This window comes from Panthera pardus, unplaced genomic scaffold, assembly GCF_024362965.1.
Source record: "Panthera pardus isolate Hobbes unplaced genomic scaffold, ASM2436296v1 HiC_scaffold_2, whole genome shotgun sequence".
Taxonomy (NCBI): domain Eukaryota; kingdom Metazoa; phylum Chordata; class Mammalia; order Carnivora; family Felidae; genus Panthera; species Panthera pardus.
The window spans coordinates 101,149,202-101,174,366 of NW_026526765.1; the positions used below are offsets into that span (position 1 = coordinate 101,149,202).

The 25,165-nt window shown below is 47.0% G+C and overlaps 1 protein-coding gene across 2 annotated transcripts; it reads right to left on the reverse strand.

Moving 5' to 3' along the window:
* Positions 1-14,452: 14,452 nt before the first annotated feature.
* Positions 14,453-24,250, reverse strand: TMEM171 (transmembrane protein 171). Of its 2 annotated transcripts, none has more exons than XM_053907272.1 (4): positions 24,064-24,250; positions 20,411-21,128; positions 16,463-16,604; positions 14,453-14,732 (listed from the first exon to the last, which is right to left on the reverse strand). In XM_053907272.1, exons 2-4 carry the CDS (start codon positions 21,048-21,050, stop codon positions 14,537-14,539), a joined length of 978 nt encoding a protein of 325 aa, XP_053763247.1. In that variant the 5' UTR covers positions 21,051-21,128; positions 24,064-24,250; the 3' UTR covers positions 14,453-14,536. The 2 variants fall into 2 exon arrangements, with proteins under 2 accessions (XP_053763247.1, XP_019318584.2); XM_019463039.2 differs by having other exon boundaries at positions 14,453-14,735; positions 24,064-24,249.
* Between the last annotated feature and the right edge of the window lie 915 nt (positions 24,251-25,165).

The window sequence follows — 25,165 nt, forward strand, 5'->3', positions numbered from 1 at the left end:
GTAAGCATCTGGGTGTATATATCTTTTCAAATTAGCGTTTCTGTTTTCTTTGGGCACATAGCCACTGGTGGAATTACTGGATCCTATGGCATTTCTATGTTGAATCTTTTGAGGAAACTCCATACAGTTTTTCAGAGTGGCTGTATCAATTTACATTCCCACCAGCAGTGCTCGGGTTTCCTTTTTCTCTACATCTTCACCAGTGCTTGTTATTTCTTGACTTTGTTATACTGGCTATTCTGACAGATGGAAGCCAGTATCTCATTGTGGGTTTGGTTTGTATTTCCCTGATGATGAGTGATGTTGAGCATCTTTTCATATGTATGTTGGCCGTTTGGATATCTTCTTTGAAAAGATGCCTGTTCAGATCCTCTGCTCATTTCTTCATTGGATTGTTTGGGGGTTTTTGGTATTGAGTTGTGTAAGTTCTGTATATATTTTAGATGTTAACACCTTATCAGATATGTCATCTGCAAATATCTTCTCCCCTTTAGTAGATTGCCTTTTCTTTTTGGTGATGGCTCCCTTCATCGTACAGAAGTTTTTTATTTTGATGTAGTCCCAATACCTTGCTTTTGTTTCCCTTGCCTGAGGAGATGGTGTTGCTCAGCAGATACCTGAGAGATTACTGCCTGTTTCCTTTTAGAGGTTTTATGGTTTCAGGTCTTACATTTGGGTCTTTAATCCATTTTGAGTTTATTTTTGTGTATTATGTAAGAAAGGGGTACGTGTTTTTGTTCTTACTGAACCATTGGAAAGTAAGTGGTAGACGTCATGATATTTTGATCCTAAATACTTCAGCTAAGAATATACCTAAGAATAAGGACATGCTTCTCTCCAACCACAAAAACATGATCATACCTAAGAAGATTAACAATCATTCTGTAATATTATCTAAGAGCCATGCCCTATTAAAATTTTCCCAATCATCCTAAGAATCTTTTATAGCTTTGTTTTCACTAAATTAGAATTCAGCTGAGATTGACACATTACAGTTTGTCATTATTTCTTTTTAGTCTACTTTTTAAAAGTTTTTACTGATGTAAAATTAACGTAATTTTAACATATCCATTTTAAGTGTGCAGTTTGATGAGTTTTGGAAAAAAAAATATATATATTTTTTTGAAATATATATGGGGCGCCTGGGTGGCTCAGTCAGTTAAGCATCCAACTCTTGGTTTCGGCTCAGGTCATGATCTCACAGTTCATGAGATCCAGCCATACATTGGGCTCTGTGCTGTTAGCACAGAGCCCGCTTGAAATTCTTTGTCTCCCTCCCTCTCTGCTCCTCCCCTGTTCATGAGCATGCACATGCGTTCTCTCTCTCTCCCTCTCTCAAAATAAATAAACATTTTTTTAAAAGAAATACATACACACACACACACACACACACACACACACACACACACACCTTTACAACATCCACTCCAAACAAAATATAGAAAATGTTCCCTGGGGCACCTGGGTGGCTCAGTCAGTTGAGCGTCCGACTTCAGCTCGGGTCATGATCTCATGTTTCCTGAGTTCAAGCCTATGTTGGGCTCTGTGCTGACAGCTCAGAGCCTGGAGCCTGCTTCAGACTCTGTGTCTCCCTCTCTCTCTGCCCCTCCCCTGCTCATGCTCTGTCTCTCTCTGTCTCTCAAAAATAAATAAAGATTAAAAAATTTTTTTTAATAAAAAAAAAAGAAAATGTTCCCTCATGCCACCTTTGCAACCAATCACTCATTCCCACCCTGGCCCAGGCAACCACTGATTTGAATTTTATTACTGTAGATAGCTCTGCCTGATCAAGAACTTCAGAAGTCCACTAATACAGCTTATATTCTTGTGTATCTGACTTCTTTTGCTCAGCATAATATTTTTGAAATCCACCATATTGTGGGGTATAGGAGTAGTTTGTACCTTTTTGTTGCAGAGTAATATTCCATTATATGAATATTACCCGTTTGTTTATCCATCCACCCATTGCTGAACATCTGGATTATTTTCAGTTTTAAGCTATTATGATTAGCTACTATGAACATCCATGTATGAGTCTTTTTGTCGACCTATGTCTTCATTTCTCTTGGGTAAAAATCTAGAGGTAGGATTGCTGGATCATGTAGTTAATGAACGTTTAACTTTATAAGAAACTGCTGAAGTGTTTCCCAAAGTGTTTCAACATTTTACGCTCTTACTGGGAACATATGAGACTTCTAGTTTCTCTACATCCTCACCAGTGCTTAATACTATCTTTTGCTTTTTGGCATTTTATGGGGTGTGTAGTGATCTCAGGGTGGTTTAAAATTTTTTAACATTTATTTATTTGTGAGAGTGAGAGAGACAGAGCATGAGCAGGGGAGGGGCAGAGAGAGAGGGAGACACAGAATCCGAAGCAGGCTCCAGGCTCTGAGCTGTCAGCCCAGAGCCTGACACAGGGCTCGAACTCACGGACTGCGAGATCATGACCTGAGCCGAAGTCGGACACTCAACCGACTGAGCCACCCAGGCGCCCCCTTTTTTTTTTCTTTAATCTTTTTTTTTAAACATCAGCACGGTTTAATTTGTACATCTCAGATCGCTAGGGAAGCTGGACATCTTCTCATGTGTCTATCGCTCATATATATAGTACAGCTGACCCTTGAACAACTTGGGCTTGAAGTGGGCAGGTCCACGTTTATGCAGATTTCTTACAATATAGTAAATGCATTTTCTCTTCCGTATGATTTTCCTAACATTTTCTTTTCTCTAGCTTACTGTATTATTAGAATACAGTACATAATACATATAACATACAAAATATGTGTTAATTGGCTGTTGATGTTATGGGTTAAAGCTTCGGGTCAACAACAATAAGCTATCGTAGTTAAGTTTTGGGGGAGTCAAATGCTATACACAGATTTTTGACCACACAGGGGATGGCGTCTCAGCCCCCATGTTGTTCAAAGGTCAACCGTCTGTTAAAATATTTGCCCTTTAAAACTTGGGTTATTCGTTACTGATGTGTACCTATGCATTTTTGCCAGGTTTATTCATTATTGTTTGTTTGTTTGTTTGTTTGTTTGTTTGAGAGAGAGAGTGGGAGTGCAAGCTAGGGAGAGGGGCAGAGACTAAGACAGAATCTCAAGCTGGCTCCATACTCAGCATGGAGCCCACTGCAGGGCTTGATCTCACAACTGTGGGATCATAACCTGAGGCATAATCAAGAATCAGACACTCAACAGACTGAGCCACCCAGGCTCAGTTTTATGCATTATTGCCCCATAAACGCCCCAGTTTTATGTGTGATTAATATTTTCCTCCAATGACTTGGGCTTTTCATTTTCTTAATGGTGTGTTTTGAGGAGAAGTTTTTATTTTTGATAAAGTCCAATTTATCAATATTTTCTTTTAAGATTGGTACTTTGTTTATATCCTGTCTATGAAACCCTTGCCTACCCCAAGATTAGAACGATTTTCTTCTTTGTTTTTTCTAGAAATATTGTAGTTTTAGCTTTTACATGTAGCCCTATAATCCATTTAATTTTTATATATAGTGTAAGACAGGAGTTAGGAATTTTTTCATACATATATCCATATCTTCTAGCACCATTTGTTGAAAAGAATATATTTTTCCCATTGGATTACCTTAAAAAAATGGCGACACCTGGGTGGCGTAGTCTGTTGAGCATCCTACTCTTGGCTTCAGCTCTGGTCATACTCCAAGGGTCATGGGATTGAGTCCCACATCAGGATCCATGCTAAGCATGGAGCCTGCTTGGGATTCTCTCTGTCTCTCTCTCTCTCTCTCTCTGTCTCTCTCTCTCTGTCTCTCTCTCTCCCCCCATCCCTCCCTCTGCTCCTCTCCCCCACTCATGTTATCTCTCTCTCTCTCTCTCTCTCTCTCTCTCTCTCTCTCTCTCTCAAAAAGAAGAAAAATAACATGCAAAATAAGTTGATCATAGATATATGGATCTACTTCTGGACTCTAACCCATTGTCTATCCCATGCCAATATCACAACAATTACCAAGGTGTTATAGTAGCTCTTGAAATCAACGTGTAAGCCTTCCACATTTGTTCTTTTCCAGAATTATTTTAAATCTTCTGGTCCTTTACATTTTCATATAAATTTTATAATAAGCTTCCTGGTTTTTATTTTTTTAAATGCCTGTTGAGATTGTAAGTGGGTTTACTTTGAATCTATAAATCACTGGAGAAAACTGACATTTTGCCAACATTGATTCTTTGAATCTCTGAACATGGAAAATCTGTCCATTCATTTAGAGCTTGTTCAATTTCAACAGTGTTTTGTTGTTTTCAGTACACTATGTGTGTGTACACATATATACATTTATATATAAATTTATCTGAAACATTTTTTGACATTGTAAATAATACTTCATTTCCCACTTGTTTGTGCTGAAATACAGACATACAGTTGCTTACTGTATATTGACCTTGTGTTTTCCGTCCTTACTAGATTCACTTTTTGGTTTCCGTAGCTTTTCTGTGAAATTCTGAGGGTTTTCTATGTTCACAACCATGTTTTACTTCTTCCTTTTCAATGTGTGGGCTCTTTCTTCCCTTGCCTGTTTGCACTGGCTAGGACCACAGCAGAACGTTCACTAGAAATGGTGAAAGAAAACTTCCTTCCTTGTTTCTGATCTTAGGTGGGAAATATTTGGTCATTTACCAAAAAGTTTATTACAGAAAAAGAAAAGGATTCAGAAAAAATCATTTTACAAAACTCAAAAAATCCATTCATGATTAAAGTTCTTGGTAAACTTGGAATAAAGAGTCAAAGGTATCTATCCTTGTTGTCCTCTTTAAATATGGTTAAGTTTTGTTTTCACGGATAGTTAATTTATACATGGATTAACTTGATTCTTTGAAGACCTACTTTTTTTTTTTTTTTAATGTTTTACTTTAGTTTTTGAGAGACAGACAGAGACAGACCGCAAGCAGGGGAGGGGTAGAGATAGAGGGAGATACAGAATCCAAAGCAGGTTCCAGGCTCTGAGCTGTCAGCACAGAGCCCAACGCGGGGCTCAAACACTGTGAGATCACGACCTGGGCTCAAGTCAGACGCTCAACCGACTGAGCCACCCAGGCGCCCAGAAGACTTACTTTTAAGCTTCGTTGAGATAGATCTAGAGTAGCTAGTTAGTCCTAATCCTGAGGTGTGGCCTTTTTGATAGTCTACTCAAAGTCCTTGGTGTTCCGTGAGGCCTTTCCCCTCTGGCTGGTCAAAACTCAATCATCTCCCAACTGTGTGTGAGCTCCAGGAGTTGTTATGGGCTCCACGGTACCCTTTCTTTCCTGGATGGTGGTTTTTTAGCCAGGCTGGTGCTGTCTCCCCCAGACACATGCACAACCTGGTATTTAGCCAAAGACTCAGAGAGGATCCCGTGGCCTGAAACCCCTTCTTTGGTTAGTTTCTTCCTCAAAAAATATTCACTGGTGGAAATTCCAGCTGCCTCAGCCTTCCCACTCTCCAAAGATCTGTCTCGTCAGCTCTGTGAGAACTCTGTATTCTGTTTGTGTCCCCCTCCCTGGGTTGGGAAATGCAAATGCCTCTGGTAGGAAGCCTGGATGACTGTAGACTCACTTTGTTTGTTTCCTTTCTCTCAGAAAGCCCAGCCCTGTGCTGCCAATCATTTCACGTCTGAGAACAATTATTTAATATGTCTCATCTGCTGCTCTAATTGTGTGTGACAGAGTGGCCAGCCAGGACTACTTACTCTGTCATTGGTTGGAGTACAAGAGTCACTGGTCTCTTAATTTAGAACAGGGGTCAGCTAACTTTTTCTGAAAGGGCAGGAGAGTAAACACTGCAGGTTTGTAGGCCACACTGTTTCTGTTGCAATCACTCAACTGTGTCACTAGCACAAAAGCAGCCACACACACTACGTAAGCGAATAAGCATGACAGCGTTCCAATAAAATTTTATTTACAAAAATAGACCGCTGACCCGTGGGTCATAGTTTGGCAGCCTTTGATCTAGAACAGGACCTTGGCCTGTTTTTCCCTGCATGACATAGACTCTTTCAAGTGTCCAAGCCAGTCATCTTATTGAATTCCCCCAATTCTGGGTGCATGTAGTTATTTTCTCAAGGTATTGTGTGACACGTTCCTTCATCCCCTGTGTGTGGTGTGTGTGTGTGTGTGTGTGTGTGTGTGTGTGTGTGTGTGTTTTAAATAAATTGTTAATAATTAGGTCAAGAAGCTTCATGAAAGGGTAAATGTGTTTTGGCAAGAATTTGTCTTAGGTAATATTGGGAAGATTCACTTCTAAAAAAGCATCGTCAAAATCAGTACAACGGTGCTTCGATGACTGATGAATTCCTCCGCTCACCCATTCCTCCTCCATCCATTGGGGATCCGTCGTGGGCTCACCCTTTGCCATGTGCATCTCTGAGTGCCCTGAAAGGCCCAGTGAGGTGGTCCAGCCTGCCCTCAGTGGGGTGGGGCAGGACAGGACAGGACTGTTGGGTGACAGAAACCACAGTGCTGAAAAGCCAATGCCTCACTCTGTCTTTCTGGGCCAGGGCCAAAGGGCTTGCTTGATCGGAAGTAGCTGTAAAAATTCACCAGCTCCTCAGACTCAGTGAAATAGAAAGAATCTCTTGGTGAGGTCCAACCTGCATTTTTAACCAGTTCCATTGTTAAAAATAGGTCAAAGGAAAGTAGATGTGATGAAAGTCCCTTCCTAAGGGGTGGGGAGCCATCCACCTGGGAGGTGGCTGCATTTCCCAGGACTTACCAGAAAGGCAGACACGCCTTACAGCCCAGGGGTCAGGCAGCCCTTTAGGTATGGGAGAAGAAGCCTCTTGGCCTCAGGGACAGTGGCAATTTAAAAATATGTCCACAAATTCTCTGAGACACCTCCCTTGAAAAGGTGGAGTTAATTCCTCTCTCCTTGAGTGTGGGCCGGCCCCAGTGACTTGCTTCTCACAGACAGAATGGGCCAGACATGATGACGTTTGGAGTCAAGACGAGATCCTGAAAAGCACTGAAGCTTCCTCCTGGCTTTCTCTGAAATCTCTTGCTCTGAGGGAAGGCAGGCATCACATTGCAAAGACACTCCAGCAGCCCTGTGGCTGTCCCCGTGGAGAGGAACTGAGGCCTCTCGACAACAGCCAGCATCAGCCCTATGAGAGACCATCTCAGAATTGGGCTCGTCAGCCCCTGTCAAGTCATGCCAGAGGCCTGTGACCCCGGCTGACATCTTGACTGCAACCTCAAGAGAGGCCATAGGCCCAAGCAACTCAGCTGAACTGCTCCTGAATTTCTGACCCACCGAAACACAAGAGACAATATATTTTTATTGTCATGGTAAGCTTGTTGTCCTGGGGTAATTTGTTATGTGGCAACAGGTAACTATTACAGGGGCTTTGCACACAGTTCTGGACTGCTACTGAGTGAGCCCCCTGTGCCACTCCAGTTGAGGCAGCCAGCTTGAAAACAACACCATGCAGGGTTGTGCGTGCTGTCCCGTTTGACGCATGTGTCTTCTCAACTGGCTGCTGACCTCACAGTGAAATTCCCAGGCAGAAACCTACACCGAGCTTCCAAAGAATCAGGAATTGGGGCATCCACTCCCCCGGGGGTACTATGCTTGGAGATGACGCCATTGCCCCTTCCTTACCCACAGAGTGTTCTTTTGAGACTTCCGTCTGAATGGAAGGCAGCTGGGCAGCCCCACTCCTGGCAGGGGAACAGCTTTTCTAAATGTAGAGCCAACGGCACATATGGGTATCAGAACCAGCACCTTTATTTCATTAACACCATGTTCCAACAGAATCAACTGGCCATGATTTTGAAAAATAATGAAACGATGCTTTGGTGCCAAATTACCCCAGTCAACTCAACAGGAACTACGAGAGCAGGTTAAAATGTAAGTGATCACGAGTACTTTTTGGATTAGAGTGAGTTTGGGAATGAGGGAGCAGAGTACAGTCCTAATGATGACTCCTTGTTGATGGAGTTCGTATCTGACATCTCTGTGGAAGGTAAGAATGAAAAGTGACTTTGCTCGAATCAACAAAGATTTGAGTTAAAAATTTTTTTTTCAGTTAGGCTAGAACCCAGGAAACAATGGGCAACGTACGGAAATAGTTCACAGAAAAGAAGATTCAAAAAGCTCTTGATATTTGAAAAAATTCCCAATTCCACTCACAAGGAAATGTAAATTAGAACTGCCCTGAAATAGGATCTCTCACCTTTCAGATGGGCCAAAATCCAAAAGTTGGATTTGGGTAACACATTCTGGTGTTGAAGTGGTAACGAAATAGGCGCCTGTGTATGTTGCCGATCAGAGTATAGAAGGGCACACACCTCGTGGAGGAAAATGTGGCAGCATCTAACACAATGACCTATGCATTGACTGTTGAGAATGGCACCATTCCTCGAGGCTGGCACTGAAGACATACCTTCTCTGGTCACAAGCACTGTAAGCACAAGGTCATTCACTGTGATATTATCTCTAACATTAGAAGATTAGAAACGATCTAAATGTCCATAATTAGAGGAATGGTTGAATAAACTACAGTGTATTCACACACGAGGGGGGCCATGTAGCTGTACCAAAAAAAGAGAAAGATCCCTACGTATGGAGTCATTGTCACGAGACCTTGTTAGATGAAAAAAGCAAGATGCAGAGCACTGTATGTTTGTGTGTGTGTGTTGTGTGTACATATATATATACACATCTATAAAATTAGCATATCGTAAACTACATGCTATAGTATTTTATACCGTATATATTGGTACATATTTTGCAATATGTATTCGTATTCATATATAAAACATATATATAAATATGTATTGCAAAATATATATCAACAAAAAAAAAACACTGGAGGGGTGCCTGGGTGGCTCAGTCAGTTAAGCATCCGACTTCGGCTCAGGTCATGATCTCGCGGTCCGTGAGTTCGAGCCCCGCGTCGGGCTCTGTGCTGACAGCTCAGAGCCTGGAGCCTGTTTGAGATTCTGTGTCTCCCTCTCTCTCTGACCCTCCCCCGTTCATGCTGTCTCTCCCTGTCTCAAAAACAAATAAACGTTAAAAAATAAAAATAAAAATAAAAAAAACACTGGAAGGAGACAGCTGAAACTAACGGAAGGAATAATGACCTAGATGGGGTTGATGGAAAAGGGTAGGTGAGAAAAAGGATACAACCAAGACTTTTCGATGCACACCTCTTAATATAGTATATGCTTTACGTGTTCAAAAACTGAATTAAAAAACAAAACTGGGCGCACCTGGGTGGCTCGGTTGGTTAAGGTGTCCGACTCTGGCTCAGGTCATGATCTCACGGTTTGTGAGTTTGAGCCCTGCATAGGGCTCTGTGCTGACAGCTCACAGCTTGGAGCCTGCTTCAGATTTTGTGTGTCCCTCTCTCTCTGCCCCTCCCCTGCTCATGCACCGTCTCTGTCTCTCAAATATAATAAAGTTAAAAAAAAAAAAAAACTAACCCTAAATGTCAATGGAGATTAGTGACCCAAATTGTATATCAAATTAGTGATACAAAGAAAAATAATTATTTAAGTGACTTCCAATGTACTGCTCTAAATTTACATTTGTGCTTAGCGAAATCAATTTTAAGGATTTAAAAAACTTCAAAAATCTTTCAGTTTATTCGTTAGTTTCATTAGTAGTAATACCGAATGACAATTCAAATGGAGAAAGAATCCCAAAGCCAGGAATCTACTATGGAAAGAGGAGACACTTCTAGGAGCTGGACTGTGATTCTAGTTCCCTTCTGGGGCTGAAGGGCACCCCCTGAAATGGGCCAGGGCGGGAACGGAGCAGTGACCAGCCGATGGCCACATATAACTGGGCATCAAGGTCCCTTTAGCAAAGGTGCACAGCCATAAAGGGCACAGGCGTCGTGAAGGACATCAGGCTCTGCCAGCCTGCACCAGCGGGACCTGAGATAACCTGTTACTGCTCCCAGGGCAGCAGGGAGCAGACACAGGAGGGAAGAAGCTTGGCCTGGCCTAGCACCTGTCAGACCCGGGCTTCTGCCCCAACCCTGCAGGTCCCCAGGAGAGAGCCGCCGGTGGGGAGGCTCCTTCCTAGCAACTTTACTGCCTGAGCACCAGGAGGGAGGAGGAAAGTTCCAGAGCCTGAGAAGAGAATCTTGGAGGCACGTTAGTGCCTCATGGCTTTTAAATAAGTGTCGTCTGAGTGGTTTGGCACACAACAGCAGTGGTGGCTCATCTACCCACCCCGCTCACCCTGCCGAACTTCTGGCCCCTTCAGGCCCAAGCAGCCTCCAGAAAGCAGCCAGAGAGGTTAAATCACTGACCCCATCTCAGCCCTGGCAGGGCAGGGGCACTCTCCTGAGTGAGGTGGGGGACAGATATCCTTTCCAAGCAGTCACATGCTTCACCCAGCTGGAATCTCCCCCATCCCCGCAAAGCATTTCCTACTAGGGAAAGCTGCAGGCAAGCCTTCCGCTCTGTTCTTGTTGTGGCCCTCAGGCTGGTGGCAGCATGCATGATGCTCCAGGAATCCAAGCTATGCAAGATCCCAGGAGTGCGCGTGGCATGAAGCAGACTGACCATGCATGGTTCCCCACCAACAGTCAGAGGACATTTCACCCCTCTGGCCCGCCCACCACCCCCACAGCATGCTTCCCAGCTCGTCTCTTCTTTGGAGAAGTTCCTACAGCAGAGGCTGGAGGATCAGGGTGTCCCATGTCCAGCGTGGCAGCAGGGCAGAGCCCAGCCTACCACACTGCCCAGGGAGCTCTCGTAACTGACCCGTCAGAGGCTGGGGGGCCCCTGGAGGAAGCAAGACTCCTACTGTTCTCCTACTATTTCCCACTTGGACATTGTCGAGCATTTTCCATTTCAACCTGGCTACCTTTTACCTCCACTCTGCCTCATCTTGACAGACATCGTTGATGCTTCCAGTTGTAGGCACCCAGCAGTCCTGACTTCATCCAACACGAAGAAGCAAAGATAAACCCATGCCTTCCCTAATAAATGAGTCCAAGGTCCCCCAGTCTGGAACTACCGGAAGTCTCCCTACATGAAAGGAGCGAGGGCCTCTGACGTCGTCTCCCCACACCCTCGGGGTTGTCTCCTGGATCACTGGCAGGGCTGCCTAGAAGGCTGGGCTAGAGAGACCGTGTGCAGTCCCCGTCGACACTGGGGGCTGATGGTAAACCCACATCCTTCCCTTTTAGGACCCTCAGCACGGGGACGGGCTCTGTAAACAGGCCTCTCTGGAAGGCATAGAAGTCACAGGGGCTCATAATCCCAGATAATCCGGCCCACTAGGTATTGCGTCTGCAGTTTCTGTGGTCCCCATGGGCAGTGTTTTGCAGATCCCGAGATGATAGATGTTACTCCCCTGGAGATTTGGATTTATTGGCCTAGTCTGGAATGGAACCCGGCCATTAACCTTTTCAATATTTATAGGGGTTCTTATCCATGTGGACCCTCATAGATCCCGCCAGACTACCGTGTCTCTTCTCCCTGCCTAAGGCCACCTTCCAAGGTTCCCTTCCTATCTCTAGATCCATCCCTTTACTATGACCTGCCCTGGAATGATATCCCCCTTCAGGGGATATCTACCACCCACATGGCGATAGTCCTCTGCCCAGTACCCAAATCAGAAGGCCAACAGTCACATGACACAGTCACAGGACACCTGTCCCAGGGGCCTCGCCCCACCCCACTGCCGCCTCTCGGGTATAAATTGGATGAGCACATCCTTGCTCCCCCCTCAGCTCTCATCCTCTGAAAAGCTGCTTCCCATGGCCTGCCTGCTGCGTTCCTCCTTAGTTTGTAAAGTGAAGAAATAGCAAAGGGACCTTACCTGGTCCAAAATTTGCTTTAGTTTTAGTAGGGGTTAGTCCACTTAACTGACCCCGGGAGAAGATGAAGAATCCACAAGAAGAGGTTTTCATGGCATGGAGGCAGCGTGGAAACAGTGTACCTTGTGTGGATCGTCCCACCTGAACTTGCAGAGCCCGTCACTGTTTGCCAGAAGGTGGCTTTCACACCTCCCGACACCACAGGAGGGAGATCAGGAGTGAGATTTTCTATGCCACTGATGATGACGTTTTGGTATTCCAAAACAAGTGACACCCTTGGAAGGATGTTCCATGTTATCGGTCACTGGAGAAATTCAAACGAAAACCGGAATGAGGTACCATTTCATACTAACCGGGGGTGGCGATGATGATGATGGTGATAATAATAATAACAAGAAATAACAAGCGTGGGTGAGGACGTGGAAGAATTGGAACTCGCACACCTTGCTGGCGGGAACAGAAAAGGTCCAGCCTCTGTGCGAAAAGGTTTTCATTTAAGTCAGCATGGTCCAGCAATTCCGTTCCTAGGTATATGACCAAAAGAATTCACACAGGCACTCCAAAAGATGCTCGTACTGATACGGATGATGATGTGGATGAATCTGAAAAATATCATGAAATACCTAGAAAAGGTAACTCTACCAAGACAGAAGCAGATTGGTGGTTGCCGGGGGCTGGGGAGGAGGGAGGCAACGAGGAGTGACTGTTGCGTGGGGTTCCTTTTGGGGTAATAAAAATATTTTGGAGTGAGATAGAGGAGGTGACTATGCAACAGGTAAATGTACTAAATGCCACCGAACTGTTCACCTGAAAAATGGTTCGTTTCGTGTTATGTGAATTTTACCTCGATTTAAAACAATGTTGATACGTACGCAGGAAAAAAAACAAGTAACAGTCCACTACGTGGCTTTTCAGAAGCTGTCACCCTTTGCCAGAACCTGGATAGGCAAAGGATGTATCTTCCGTGACTCAATGATTAGCCCCAGCTCCACTGTGACGTCAGTCCTTCAATAAACATCTTCACCCCGGGGACCTGTCTCAATGCTCTGTCTTCTTCATTCTCCACCTTCCTCAATGCTGCCGAGAACAACAGAGGTAGAAGAGACTTCCTAACTAGAAGGTCAGACTTACACCCAAGAATTTCTAACTGCATTTCAATTATATTAGCATAGAAAGGGAAAATACCCAGTTACAAACCCCAGCTTTGAGCCACTAAAAGGTCTTGGATATAAGGAGAACTCATACGTGTTCAGTATGAAGTCTACCTAGAAATTTCAGCTTAATCGTTTTAAACAAATAACAGCAGAAGGAAGTGGTCATAATCTACCCTTGGCTCTAATTTTAAAATGTGAATAATTAACCTTCCAGGAAAAAAAAACACACGGAATTTTAAGAGTAGTTCAATAAACGTCCAATTCAAAAATAGATCATTGCTGGTACCCATGATTTATGGTGGTGGTAATTCCCATGGAATCAGTCATGACTTCGGTTAAACTACTGGAGCATTAACGCCCTTAAATTCTGCTTTCAGGCACCTAACTGCTGGGTAATATGGATTTCTTTTTTATGTTTTTTTTTTAACTTTTATTTATTTTTGAGACAGAGGGAGACAGAGCATGAACAGGGGAGGGGCAGAGAGAGAGGGAGACACAGAATCTGAAACAGGTTCCAGGCTCTGAGCTGTCAGCACAGAGCCTGACGCGGGGCTCGAACTCACGGACCATGAGATCATGACCTGAGCCGAAGTCGGACGCTTAACCGACTGAGCCACCCAGGCGCCCCATGGGTAATATGGATTTTTTATGGGGGTTAGGCTTGTGTAAAGGCATAAAAAGTTCACGTTTTTGCGTGATTTCATTATCACAACAGTGCTGTTACCACAGATTTTTATGTTCCAAAAGTCACTTTCTCCCGGGTAGAACTGCTAATACTTAGTGGTGATTTCTGGTTTATACCTAGAATGAAATACTTACCTTCGCACCCAACAGTACAAAAGCTGTTGTTCATCAGTAGCCTTATAAGAATAAAAGTCGGTGGTCCAGGCAGCCTAGCACCAATACGTTGTAACAGAAAGGCACACCCTTCCACGGGAATCTAGCTACCACAGTAGCCCAAGAAATCTCTTTTCTGACGGTGTCATTCCACAACGAGGAGGCTTCAGGATATCAACGTGCTGGTCACTGTCCTGGTGTAAACGACCTAATTACCTTCTTGCAAAATGGAAGAAAGAAAAGAGGAATAGGAGGAGGAGGAAGAAGGACGACGGGGAGAGGGAAGGCAAGAAGAGGAAGAAATAATAAAGAACTTAGGAGAGTCGTCTAGTTTCTCTGCTTCAGAAGCAGTTAACATTGGAAATAGAATGGGCCAGGCTAAACATTAACAGCTGCCTCCGGTCAGCCTTTGACAGAAACAGGGTAGCCACAGGCTGGCTTTCAGAACCCAGCTAGATGGGTTCAAAACCCAACCTCACCACTGAGAAGCAGTGTGACCCGGGGTAACTTAATTAGCCTCTCGGAACCTTTGTTTCTTCGTCTACCAGGTTGAATGTAGTAGGTCTAAATGAGAGAATCAGCTTATGGGCACTTTGCCTCGCCCGTGGTCCAGAGCGCTTAGTGCAGAACGTTCGCTACGGATGTTGATACTGAAAAGCCAGGGAAATCAGAACAGAGCCGATGCCACTGTATTTTTTTTTATTACAAAACAAATTATATAAAATAGTGATTGATTTTATGTACAATTGAACTGGAGTCACGGTCGGGAAGGCTCAGAAGATGGGGATAAGGATGTGGTTGCCGCGATTTCTTTTTCTTCGTATCTGGGAGGCAGTTCAGAGGAGAGATGCGGAGTGTATGAGATCCCAGTGGATGAAGGAGACCCAGAAATGGTGTATATAGACTCACAATCTCTCTCAGAGCCCACACCTTGGCCCCCAGGAGTTGGGGTCCTACTAAAAAGAAGGAAGGAGAACAGAAAGGAAGGAGAGAATAGTGACACACATTAAATATGAGGTTCTTTTCAAACGTTTAATTATATGCTTTTAGGAGCATTTGCAAGGATCTCAGGAGTAATTTCTTCCATGTTGTATTTCTTATAGATACATCTCGATTCCTTACTCCCTACTTTCCTTACAGCTGATTGTAACATTAAGAGAATTTCACCCTGTTTTGTTTTCCTTGACATTGAGAAGACGCGAGGTAGGAACGTATAGGTGCCATCCAAAATGAGTATACACACACACACACACACACACACACACAGAGTTATTAGTCTTCTCTGTCTGACTCTTCTCTGTTTCTGTATTCCGGGACAGCTAGCATAAGGCAGACAGACTGAGGCAAATAGAAAATTAAATCAAACCAAAAACTTGAAGGGAGGCAGTAAAGCACAGTGGTTACTGGAGCGAGTTCTACCAGGCAGACCTGCCTCTGAATTTCTACTCCACCGCTTTCTAGCCGTGTGATCGTGAGCAAGTTATTTAACCTCACTAAGCCTCGGCATCCTCATCTGTAAAATGGGGATGATCAGAGTGCCTACTCTCCTACCCATGAGAATTACATGAGATAATGCAAGTAAAGCCAGACTGTGGCATACAGAAATCATGGTAGTAGCAAGTAGGAGTTGTTGTTGTCGTTTTTTAAGTTAATAGACATTTATTTAGGGCTTGGGGAGGTTCATCATTGGAGTAAAGAATATAAAAATTCACTAACAAAATTCTACAAATGCCCAGAACGTAACCTCCCCTTCATCCCTGCAGGACGGTTCCTATATCCATCTCTGGTTGGATCTCCAGCTCACCACCCAGTTTGAAGCACAACAAGAACATGGGCCTTAAAACACGAAGGACCAGGTAAGGCAGCGCCCATCCCCAGCAGTGGGGGTTTCCAGACATCCCGGTGGCCATGAAAGTCAGCCTCCCAGCCAGTCTGGCCGCCTCCAGCCTTTCCCCATTATGAACTGCACCAACCACCGCTTGCATCCAATGGCCATGTCTCTAAAACCTTCAGCTGCGTCCCTCTGCAGGAAGGAAAAACACCTAGATTTATGTTGTTTAATCTAACCCCAGGTATGCGTCCTAATTTGTGGCATATGGGGAGCGTGGCAGAGGGGAGTGTGAATCTTATCTATCTCTTCATTCAGTCTGAGAAGGTTCCGAGGCCCAGGGAACAACTGAATATTGAGAAGAGAAGCCAAACTTGGTCAGGTCAGGGTGCAAGCTGATTTTAGCCAATCACCCAAGTACCTCCATGAGGTACTGAAAACCTGTGTACCTGTTGGAGGTTGCTAGGGGACCCCCATATCTCCCGATGATCTAAAGCGGCAAAGCCTAACATAGGGGGCCTCGCAAGCCCTGTCCCAGTGCTCAGTCTGGCTGATGAAGTGTTAAACATTTGGAGGCTCACCCATGCTAGGAACTCATAAAGTTAGCTGGAGAAGGCTTCATATTAACCCGGCATAACCACCTTTACAATTTTTCACGTATGTGCTGCCTACAGTTTCCTGAAAGGTACCGTTACTATTAAGGCAATAATTCTGATATCATGTCAGCAAAAAAGATCCTCCCCCTCTAACGTTGATTCCTGTACCGCAGCCTTAAAACTAATTTGGCCTGAGCTTAGCCACAGACCCGAGAAGGTCAAACATGCTTACTCTTGAAGTGCAAACGCAAAGTCTTACCCATAGTTAAAAATACTGTAATACGAAGGTGGATTTTCATTCGGAAGCAAACCGTTAGCCCCAGGACTTCGGGTTACTGCAGAAGCTGAAGATTCAGGAAAGTAAGGTGGTGGAGGAGGTGGGAATATTATCACGGCATCACCTGAGGAAAGACAGTATTTCGTTGAAAACAGGTGAGAAAGAAATGCAAGCACATCAACAAGAGCAAAATAAATTGTTACGTTTGGCCCATGTATGTAAAAGGTCAAAACACCTATGCCAACTCCAGAATTGAAAAGTGGGACTATCAAATTCACAGAGACATAGGGTGGATGTAGCCAGGGGCTGGGACAAGGGGGAATTGGAATGAATGTTTAACGGGGGACGGTTTCTTCTTGATGATGAAAAACTTCTAGAACTTGGTAGTGGTTATGGTTCCAAACACCGCGGATGTACGTAATGCCTCTGTGCACTTAGAAACGCTTAAAATGGTACATTTCATGTGATCTATATTTTACCACAGTTTTTTTCAAACAGTGGGCCACTATTTGCTAGCAAGTCTGAGCTAAAGCGTTTCTGTGAAGCATTCGCTTCCTGGGGTTGTCTCCTGCTGCAAAGCTTACTCCTTCTCAATTTGAAATTGTGAGTCATCGACACTGAGCTGTTGGATGAGGCGCCTTGTTCCTTACATGCGGTGTTAGCCTCTGAGCAAATGACAACAGGCTAGGCCACAGCCGCTCTTTCAACTGCCAAAGCTGTGCTGCGCGCCCTTCTACAAGCTTTTATTCACCCTTTCACCCAAGCTTTCCAAGAGAAAGTCACACTCCAGTTAAGCTTGTTTTTCTGTTTTCGGTTTTGGTTTTTGTGTCTGCCTTTCTGTTGCTGCTGTTCATTCCAGAACACATCCCGTGTTGTGGGGAGGAGACAGTGGAAACCAGATGCAAACTCTACCTTGTACTCCAATTCCAATACAGAACGTCCCACATGGGTTGCCCAGATCATTCTGGCCCTGCGGCAGCACCAGAGGTCTGCTGAAATCGAGGTCCGAGGGCAGCCTCTGGAAAGCCGGCAGCACCAAATGACAGCTTAGGCAACGTGAAGGAGAGAGGACTTTGATTCACCACAGGGAGGCAACCGGTTTGTACGGGCAGCAGACCCGAGGCCCGTCTAGGTCAGGACAAGGTTCGTTACCACTACCAGGGTGCCATTTGCCAGTTACCAGACTCTCGGGGCCTGGGCTGTCACATCTGTGACCGGCAGGCCATCCCTAACTGCACCTGCCTCAGAGAACGGGCAGGAGGGCTGGGTTCTTGTGTGCTGGTCACACAGCAGACTGACTCAGCTCTAACACACCCGCGAAGGTGCTTAAAGCCCAGGCCACCGGCAAGTGGCACCGATCCACGTGTCAGACGAAACACTCCCGGCTGGCCACTCTCCGCCGTATTACCTCGACTGCTTCCCCAAAGCGGACTTAGCCCTGCCAAAAATGTGTTAAGTCTTTCTCTCCCTCCGTGAGCACATGGTGCCTAGAGCTTAAAATGTACGTCGCTAACCTAAACTTGATAACATATAATGGTTATCTTGGGATCCTCATGTAGTTTTTTTCACAGGTCTTGGTAGGTCAGAGGAAGTAAGGCTGACTGTGCACTTTAATTACACAGTGTGGAACAAAGGCCCCAGGAATAAGCCTCTAGAGCAGGCCGGTCACCTGTCCAATGCAAACAAGGAAGTGCTCAAAGCCACCAGCTGTCTCTGGGGCTTGTCCAAGCCTCTGCTTGTCCTCCCTCTGCAAGGGAGGCTCCCTGCCCTCCCCACCCTTGCAACCTGCTCTCCCTGAAAGCAGCCCCGTCCCCCCTGGATTTCCCTTTCACTGTGTCCCCCAGGACCTGATGTCTTCTGGGAGGTGACAGCAGACATCCCTCAAGGGAGGCCTAGCTCATAGCCCTGCTTGTATATCCTGGATGCGGCACTGAGTGTGCCCACAACGGGGATATCTCGTGTGTCTGGGGAGGAGGGGCTTCCATTCCAGGAACAGCTGAATTCTGGGACTTGGCCAAGGACTGCCTCTTATCACCCCAATCCTTCATAAGGCAGAACTGAGCATCAACAGACAACGTCTATCTGGAGTCTTAGCACTTACACCAAAAGGCATGGCTGCGGAAAACCTAAACCCTATCCCATAATATCAAAGGAGAGAAAAACAAGGAGTTAGGCTGCCAGACTTTCACAGGGGTGATGGTACTGAAAGGGTTAAGCGGAAAAGCCAGCCTCAGGATGAGACCACCCAGGAGTCACTGTGCCCCAGCACCAGCAGCCCTGCTTTCTGCTGCCCCTCAACTCCAGCCACGAGGAGAGAGGCTGAGCCCCAAAGATCCCCCGATAGTAAACCCCAAGGGCATACCTCGAAATGCTCCCGAGTAAGTGGAAGACTGTAAGCATCAAACGCGTGTGTTTACTTAGACCCACCGTGTTCCCCAAAAGGACTGAGAACATCTACAACATAGGGTAAGCCCTTTAGCCAAGTAACAGCTGCCCAGGACCCTAGGCAAAACCAGTGCTACGCAGGGCCATGGTGTGTGCGTGGCCGCCTACCTGGGTTGGGATCCTGGCTCTGCCACTTGCTGGTCTGTGCCCTCGGCAAGTTATTTGAGATCCCTGTGCCTCAGTTTCTTCATCTCTAACGTGGAGATACTAAGAGTAGGCTGCCTCATTGGGTGGTTGTAGGTGTGAAAGAATTTGACAGAGTAGGTCCTTGAAGAACACTTGGATGGGTATTTGGTCCCAGGATGAACCCTGCATCTGTGTTAGCTATTATTAATGTATAACTGATATTGGTGTGGCCCCCATAAATACATAAATACACAAATAAGCCGGGAACTTCAACCATGGCTCAAGGATGCGTCTGTAAACCCATGTGCCCTGCTCTCCAAGGCCGGTGCCATGCGAGGCTGGCAGTCCAGGGAACCCCCTGCCGTGAATACTGCTGCTTCCACCAGACTCCCCCCCCCCCCCCGAACATGAGAAACGTGCACCACACTCCTTCTCTGCTCCTGTCCCATCATGCTCTTTGCTGAGCCTTGCAGATGTCAAGGCTACGGCTTCAGAGCTTTTCCCTTTCCAAAGCAGGAAACTGAAAAAAGAAAAGAGCGATTGGTGAAACTGAACAGCAGTGGGGTTTTTCATTGGTTGTGTGAAACTGAGGAAAAGCTACTGATGTTCTGTAGGGGGCCGACTCTGGGAGCTATTCCTCCATCTGTTCTGCAGAACCCAGAGAACTCATAAGTCCTGGCTGGGCATTCCATGGGGGAAAGAAGTGACAGGTGCGATCACAGTTCAGTTTCATCTGTGCCACTATTTCCAAACTTCGCCTCCATCCTGAAGCCATGGATAAAGTGACAGGAAACGAAGAACGACGTGGGAAACCTTGCAGAAAGCCGCCTCAAAACATAGAAGATGACTGGCCTTGGGACAGACAGGATCCTAGAATGTTAGTGCTGCAAGGAATCTCAGCAATGCAAGGCTCATTTTATAGATACGTAAACTAAGGCCGGAAGAGGTTAAGGACTTCCCAAGGACAACCAGCCAGTGATAGCCAGGGATGAGAGTCTGCATGGCCGGCACAAAGTGCCATGTCACTTGGCAGGTCTCTAACGTGACAGAAGGTTCCCAAGCTCTCCTTAGCAGTTTCTGTCACCTTCCTCTTAATTTGCTCTGTGACCTCAGTCAAGGTCACAACTTAATGTCCCAGTGCTTTTGCTAAATAATAAGGAATTGCTGGGAGGAGATGAGGTGTACAAGGATTCTTCCAGGGCTTAACACAGCAGCAGGACTGTGCACATGTGCGTATGCGTGCACATGTGTGTAAGAGAGAGACACAAAAAAGAGAGACTCTGGGCCAGACCCGAGGGCAGCCCAGTTGATGCTACAGCCACTGTGCTACGAGCATGCGTAGGAATGACAGCCACCTACCTACAGTGACCTGGACGGGCTCCGTGTTCTGGATCTGTCTGTCTTCAGCTTCAGAGGCCTCCTGGCCCACATTCAAGTTGTTTCTCTTCTTAACATGGGCAACCACAAAGAAACACAATCCCATGAGTACAATCAAGGGTCCCATGATCTGCAGGGATAGGAATCCACAGATCTGGGGCTCCACATCGGCAGTGTCTGTCTCATTCAGGGGTTCCTGTGCCCAGTCGGAGCCACATCCAGGGACCCAGATGCCAAGTATGCTGATGAGCATGCCGCTTGTCAAGAACAGAAACCCAAAGATGAGGCACTGGGCAAACTGGCGGCTCTCTCCACAGAGGAAGGCTCGGTCGGGGTCTGCCTGACTGCCTCGCAGGTGCCCCTCCCGGAGCTGAAGCCGTGCCCGGGAGCGGGCCAAGATCACGGCCCCGAGCCCAACGGCGGCACAGGCAGGCCCAGCGACCTTCAGCACCATGCTGCAGTCTGGGAAGGTTTTGTATTGGCATGTCTGGAACCCAAAGATGGAGAGCAGGACTCCCACGCACAACAGGATGGCACCAAAGACAAAAAGGAAGAAAATGACCTTGCTGACACTCCTGTCTGGCTGGACCCCATCTGGCTCAGCAGCAGCTACAGGAGACATGGCCAGAAGAGGCCCCTTCCCCAGAGCCAGGCAGAATGGATTTCCTTCCCTCCGGTGGGGTGGTTGGTCTCAACAGCTCTGAAAATGTAACCAAACACCAAATTAAAGTGGGCACAGGTGTTCCTGACCCACCCTGGCCATTTCAGAAATCACACTAGGATGAAATCATAGGAACAGAACTTTCTGCAAGGGATACACTGGGGAACAATGAGCTGGTTTATGAGTCAGAAGCACCGGCATTCAGAAACTTTTGAATATGTAATTTTATGTAGATACTCAAGAAGAGGAAATGCAATGACCATGCACCTAAGAGTATCTTTAAAAAAACAAAACCCATACAATAAACGTAACTGGGCGTGGCTTTTCCTGTTATGAGTCTTACAAACTCACTTCCCCAGGCAAAAACAAAAACAAAAAAAAAAAACAAAAAAACAATGGCGAGTGAGGGAAGAACTACTGGGATTATTTCTGATTTACAGACATCCCACGTTTCATCACAGCTGCTCCGAACATTTCTAAGTCGGTAAATTTTCGTTCAGTAACTAACTTTCCATTTCCTGTTTTAGACTGTGGCAACTTTCCATTCCCAGCCCTTTTCTAAGGCTGTCACATCTCCAGGAGGCCCAAGGTCAGCAGTTTCAATTGAATGGGAAGGCAGTTCAGGAACAGAGTGGATTTGGTGGATTTTAAGCGAACTGTGTCAAACTTCACCCCTTGAGTTCTCAAACAGGCACTGGGGCTGCGCCGGCCTGGCTGACCGGGCTGGGATGACCCAGGGGTGTGTGGCACAGTGGGTCAGGCGAGGCCTTGCCTCCCAGGCGTGCAGATGGCCTCTCACTCACCCTCCTCCAAAGTGCCTCTCACTTCCACAAAAAAGGTGTAGGCTCAGTTAAAAATAAGCAGCCAATAAAACCACCAGTTACAGAGCACTAAACAGCAAGAGAACTTGACTTTGGAAGAAGCGGGTCAGTGAAACCAAGTGGGAGAGTACCTTCCACAAGATTACCAAGCCTCGCGCTTACATTATCCTATATGAAGGGTGCCCTATGCCGTTGTGAAAAAGTTGCCTAGTTTACTACGTTGACTAGTTATCTCTTCTTACTCTAATGAGTGGAATATTTTACCAGGACCCTTCAAGTTGAGGCACTGGAAAAGGCAACCTAAACGTGAACACCATTTTTACCTGCTCAAGGAAAGAAAACTTAAAATGCTTTGTGCCATTTGTATCCATGATCATATGAAGGAGATTGAGATTGAGGCTCTAAAGCCAAGGCCATCTTGATAGATCCAAATGAGGCCCAAGGAGGGTCAGCTAATTTAGGTAACGAAAGCAAATAGCTAGTCTTACACTAGGAAGTACTTTTCCAGGAAAATGTGCACTGAAATCAGAAGGAAGTTGGGGCGAGAAGGAAATATTGGAGGGAAATAAGTTTCCATTTTAGACCTAGACAAACTATATTTATGAAGATGCAATAAGCTGAGACAAACACTTAAAGACAAGGTTGCACTAATTGAAGAAAAAGAAATCTAGATCATGTAATCTCTTTTGCTGGTTCCAGTGATAAGGGTGATTCTCTGTTACAAAGTCCTATCAGGAATTTCTGGTGCCTTCAACTCTGAAGCGAGTCACAAGGCTTCAAATGACTTCAGGCAAATTCCCAAATACTAGTAAATAGAAGCCTAAAACTGGACTTGTAGCTCTTTTCCATGGACTAGTGGACTAAACACCTGCCATATGTATTAATCCCTCATCCAAAATAGCGTGTGGGTAGTCTGTCTGTCTCGTATACATGCACTCACAAACGGACACAAAGACATCTACACTAACAGAAGAGTAAACCTTTTTTAAATACCAACCTACGTTTAATGTCCCCAAAGCCGAATCCACCTCCCCAACACAATTTTTCAAAGGACATTTCCAAATCATCGGCATCTCCCCCAGCCTAAAACTCGGGTGCATCTGGGGATCCAGGCAAGGGCAGCCAAAAGTCTTTTACAGGGAGTAGTTTCGTGGGTTTTAAGGAGCCGGAGCGCAACAACAGCCCCGAGCGGTTCCGCTTGTGGCTCCCACCCTTGCAGGTTTAGCTCAGGATCTCCTGCGCTGGCGCCGCATCGCTCCCCAAGACTTGGTCCCAAAAGCGCAGCGCCAGACCCCGCGCGGGGACCCAAGCCGCTTACCTGAAGCTTCGTCAGGCGTGCGCGCTGCCTGCGCCGGGTCGCGTCCCGGGAGCCTGGCCCGGGCCTGGGGGAACGCGCTCTGGGAGGCGGCGCTGGCCGTGGGCACCCGGCTGGGCGCGGCCTCCCTGTGGCAGCCGGCACCGCACGCTCCCACCTGCGCGTCCGGGCGCGGAGGGCGGGCCGCCACTGTATTTACAGGAGGAGGCGGTGCCAGAGGGGGCGCGGCGGGGCAGGGCCGACTGGCGGGAGCTGGCCGCCACTGGGTGCTGCCCTTCGGGGCCGCAGACGCGCCCGGCGCGGCAGTGGAGGACGGGGGACGGCCTTGGAGCCCGGGGCGGGCAGATCTGGCCGCTTCTACGCCCGTGACCGTGCGCGCAAGGAATCCAGGAAAAATGGGCACCCCCGCCACTTCTCTGGCCCACAGCCGTGGGAGGTAGGGGGCGGCGAGTTGAGGTTCTCCTCCTGGCTGTCCGAACTGCGCGCTGCGAGATCCAGGCAGCAGGAAGGGAGCCGGTTCCCTTCGGGATCCCGGGCCCAGAGTTGGGGCAGAGGGAGACGCGGGAAGGGGACTCGCCCGCTGCCCTCTCCGATGTGCTGGTGGCCCAGGCAGGACTGGGCCCTGCGTTCCTGAGGCCGCGCTTTCGGCCACGACGCCGTCTAGGGCTAGTCTACCCAGCAGCGTGTGCCACTCCTGCCCCTCCGGAGACCTTGAAGGGGGGGGTGGTCCCTGGAGCAAGTCCCTCGCTGCGAGCTCCCCGACCAGGAAAGTGTTATGGAGACACCAGGTCCCTGAAACTTGCGCTCTATTAGAATGTGAGACAAGGGTCCTCCATACCTGAGCCATCCAGGCAGGAGCTCCTAGCTCCAGTACTGAAGCAGGCCTTGGGCAGGTCAGCTCTGTCCCTTCCGCGCTCACACTTAGGCTCGGTCCGCCTTACCACAGAACCCCCTTTCGGGTTCTCGATTGTTAATAGTCTACCGGAATTAAACTGGTAACTTTCCCTGCCCTTGAACCAGTCCTTTCCTTTCGGGATGGGTTTGCTAATCCCCATGCTATTTGTAACCTGCCTCACCACACGTGACAGGGACCCAACCGTGCCAGTTTCCACACCAGAGGTCAGGGCGCTGTGGAAGGTGAATCAAAGGCTCAGCCCAAGTACAGCGGGGGAGCCCTGGGGACTTTCCCCAGCTCCATCGCTTCTCCCCACTTCCTGTCCCCTTTGCCTGAAACCCAGTCTGGAGTTAATGCCAATTGCTTTAAGCTTTTTAAAGTGTGAGCACTCTGCATATCTAATACAGCAAGTTGTTCTCTAGGTCTCATTCTGCTTAGCTGATTTCAAGGCATGAGAAGGAGGGGACAGAGGGAGGCAGAGGGAAGGGCGCTTCCCTGGACTTTGAGTGCGGGACCCCCCCGGGTCGGAGACATGAGGCTTGGGGAGGGAGGCATACTGGACACGTTCCTGCTTTGGGAGTTGCTGGGGACAGTTGTCCCGGTGGCCAGATGTCGCCTTTCTCCCAGCCGGAGTGCCTTGGCCTCTGAGAATCTCTGCCCTGACTGAACATCACTGATTGTCACGGTAATGCATAATACTGATGACACCACCACCCCTTGTTCTGTGCCAGGCCCTGCGTTACCCACTCTACCTACAGCCTCCACTTGTTTAGTATGTCTCCAGCGCCGCAGAGAAGGCTGGAGCCAAAGAGGATGGGGGGCTAAAAACCGGTCCGTTTTCAGTTGTGGAAACCAAGGCCCAAGGGCAAAAATTGACCTCCCCAGCTGACTCGTACGGAGCAGGGGCCTGAACCAGATGTTCTGGCTGTTCCTCCTAGGTACACCCATCACCCAGAGGACGCACAGTGCCATGAACTCAGAATGTGGCTTTTTATTACGTGGCTTTTTAATCAGTGTAATAATATAGACACCGTATCCCAAGGAC

Bases quoted from the DNA above. Each gene is read 5' to 3' on its own strand.
- TMEM171 (XM_019463039.2), bottom strand. From the start codon at position 21,050: ATGTCTCCTGTAGCTGCTGCTGAGCCAGATGGGGTCCAGCCAGACAGG. The intron at 16,605-20,410 runs GTAGGTGGCTGT...GTCTTTCCTCAG, and splicing joins GCCCGTCCAGGTCACTGTAG to GTGATGCCGTGATAATATTC. The intron at 14,736-16,462 runs GTAAGACTTTGC...CCTTCTTTTTAG, and splicing joins TACAGTATTTTTAACTATGG to TAGGACCCCAACTCCTGGGG.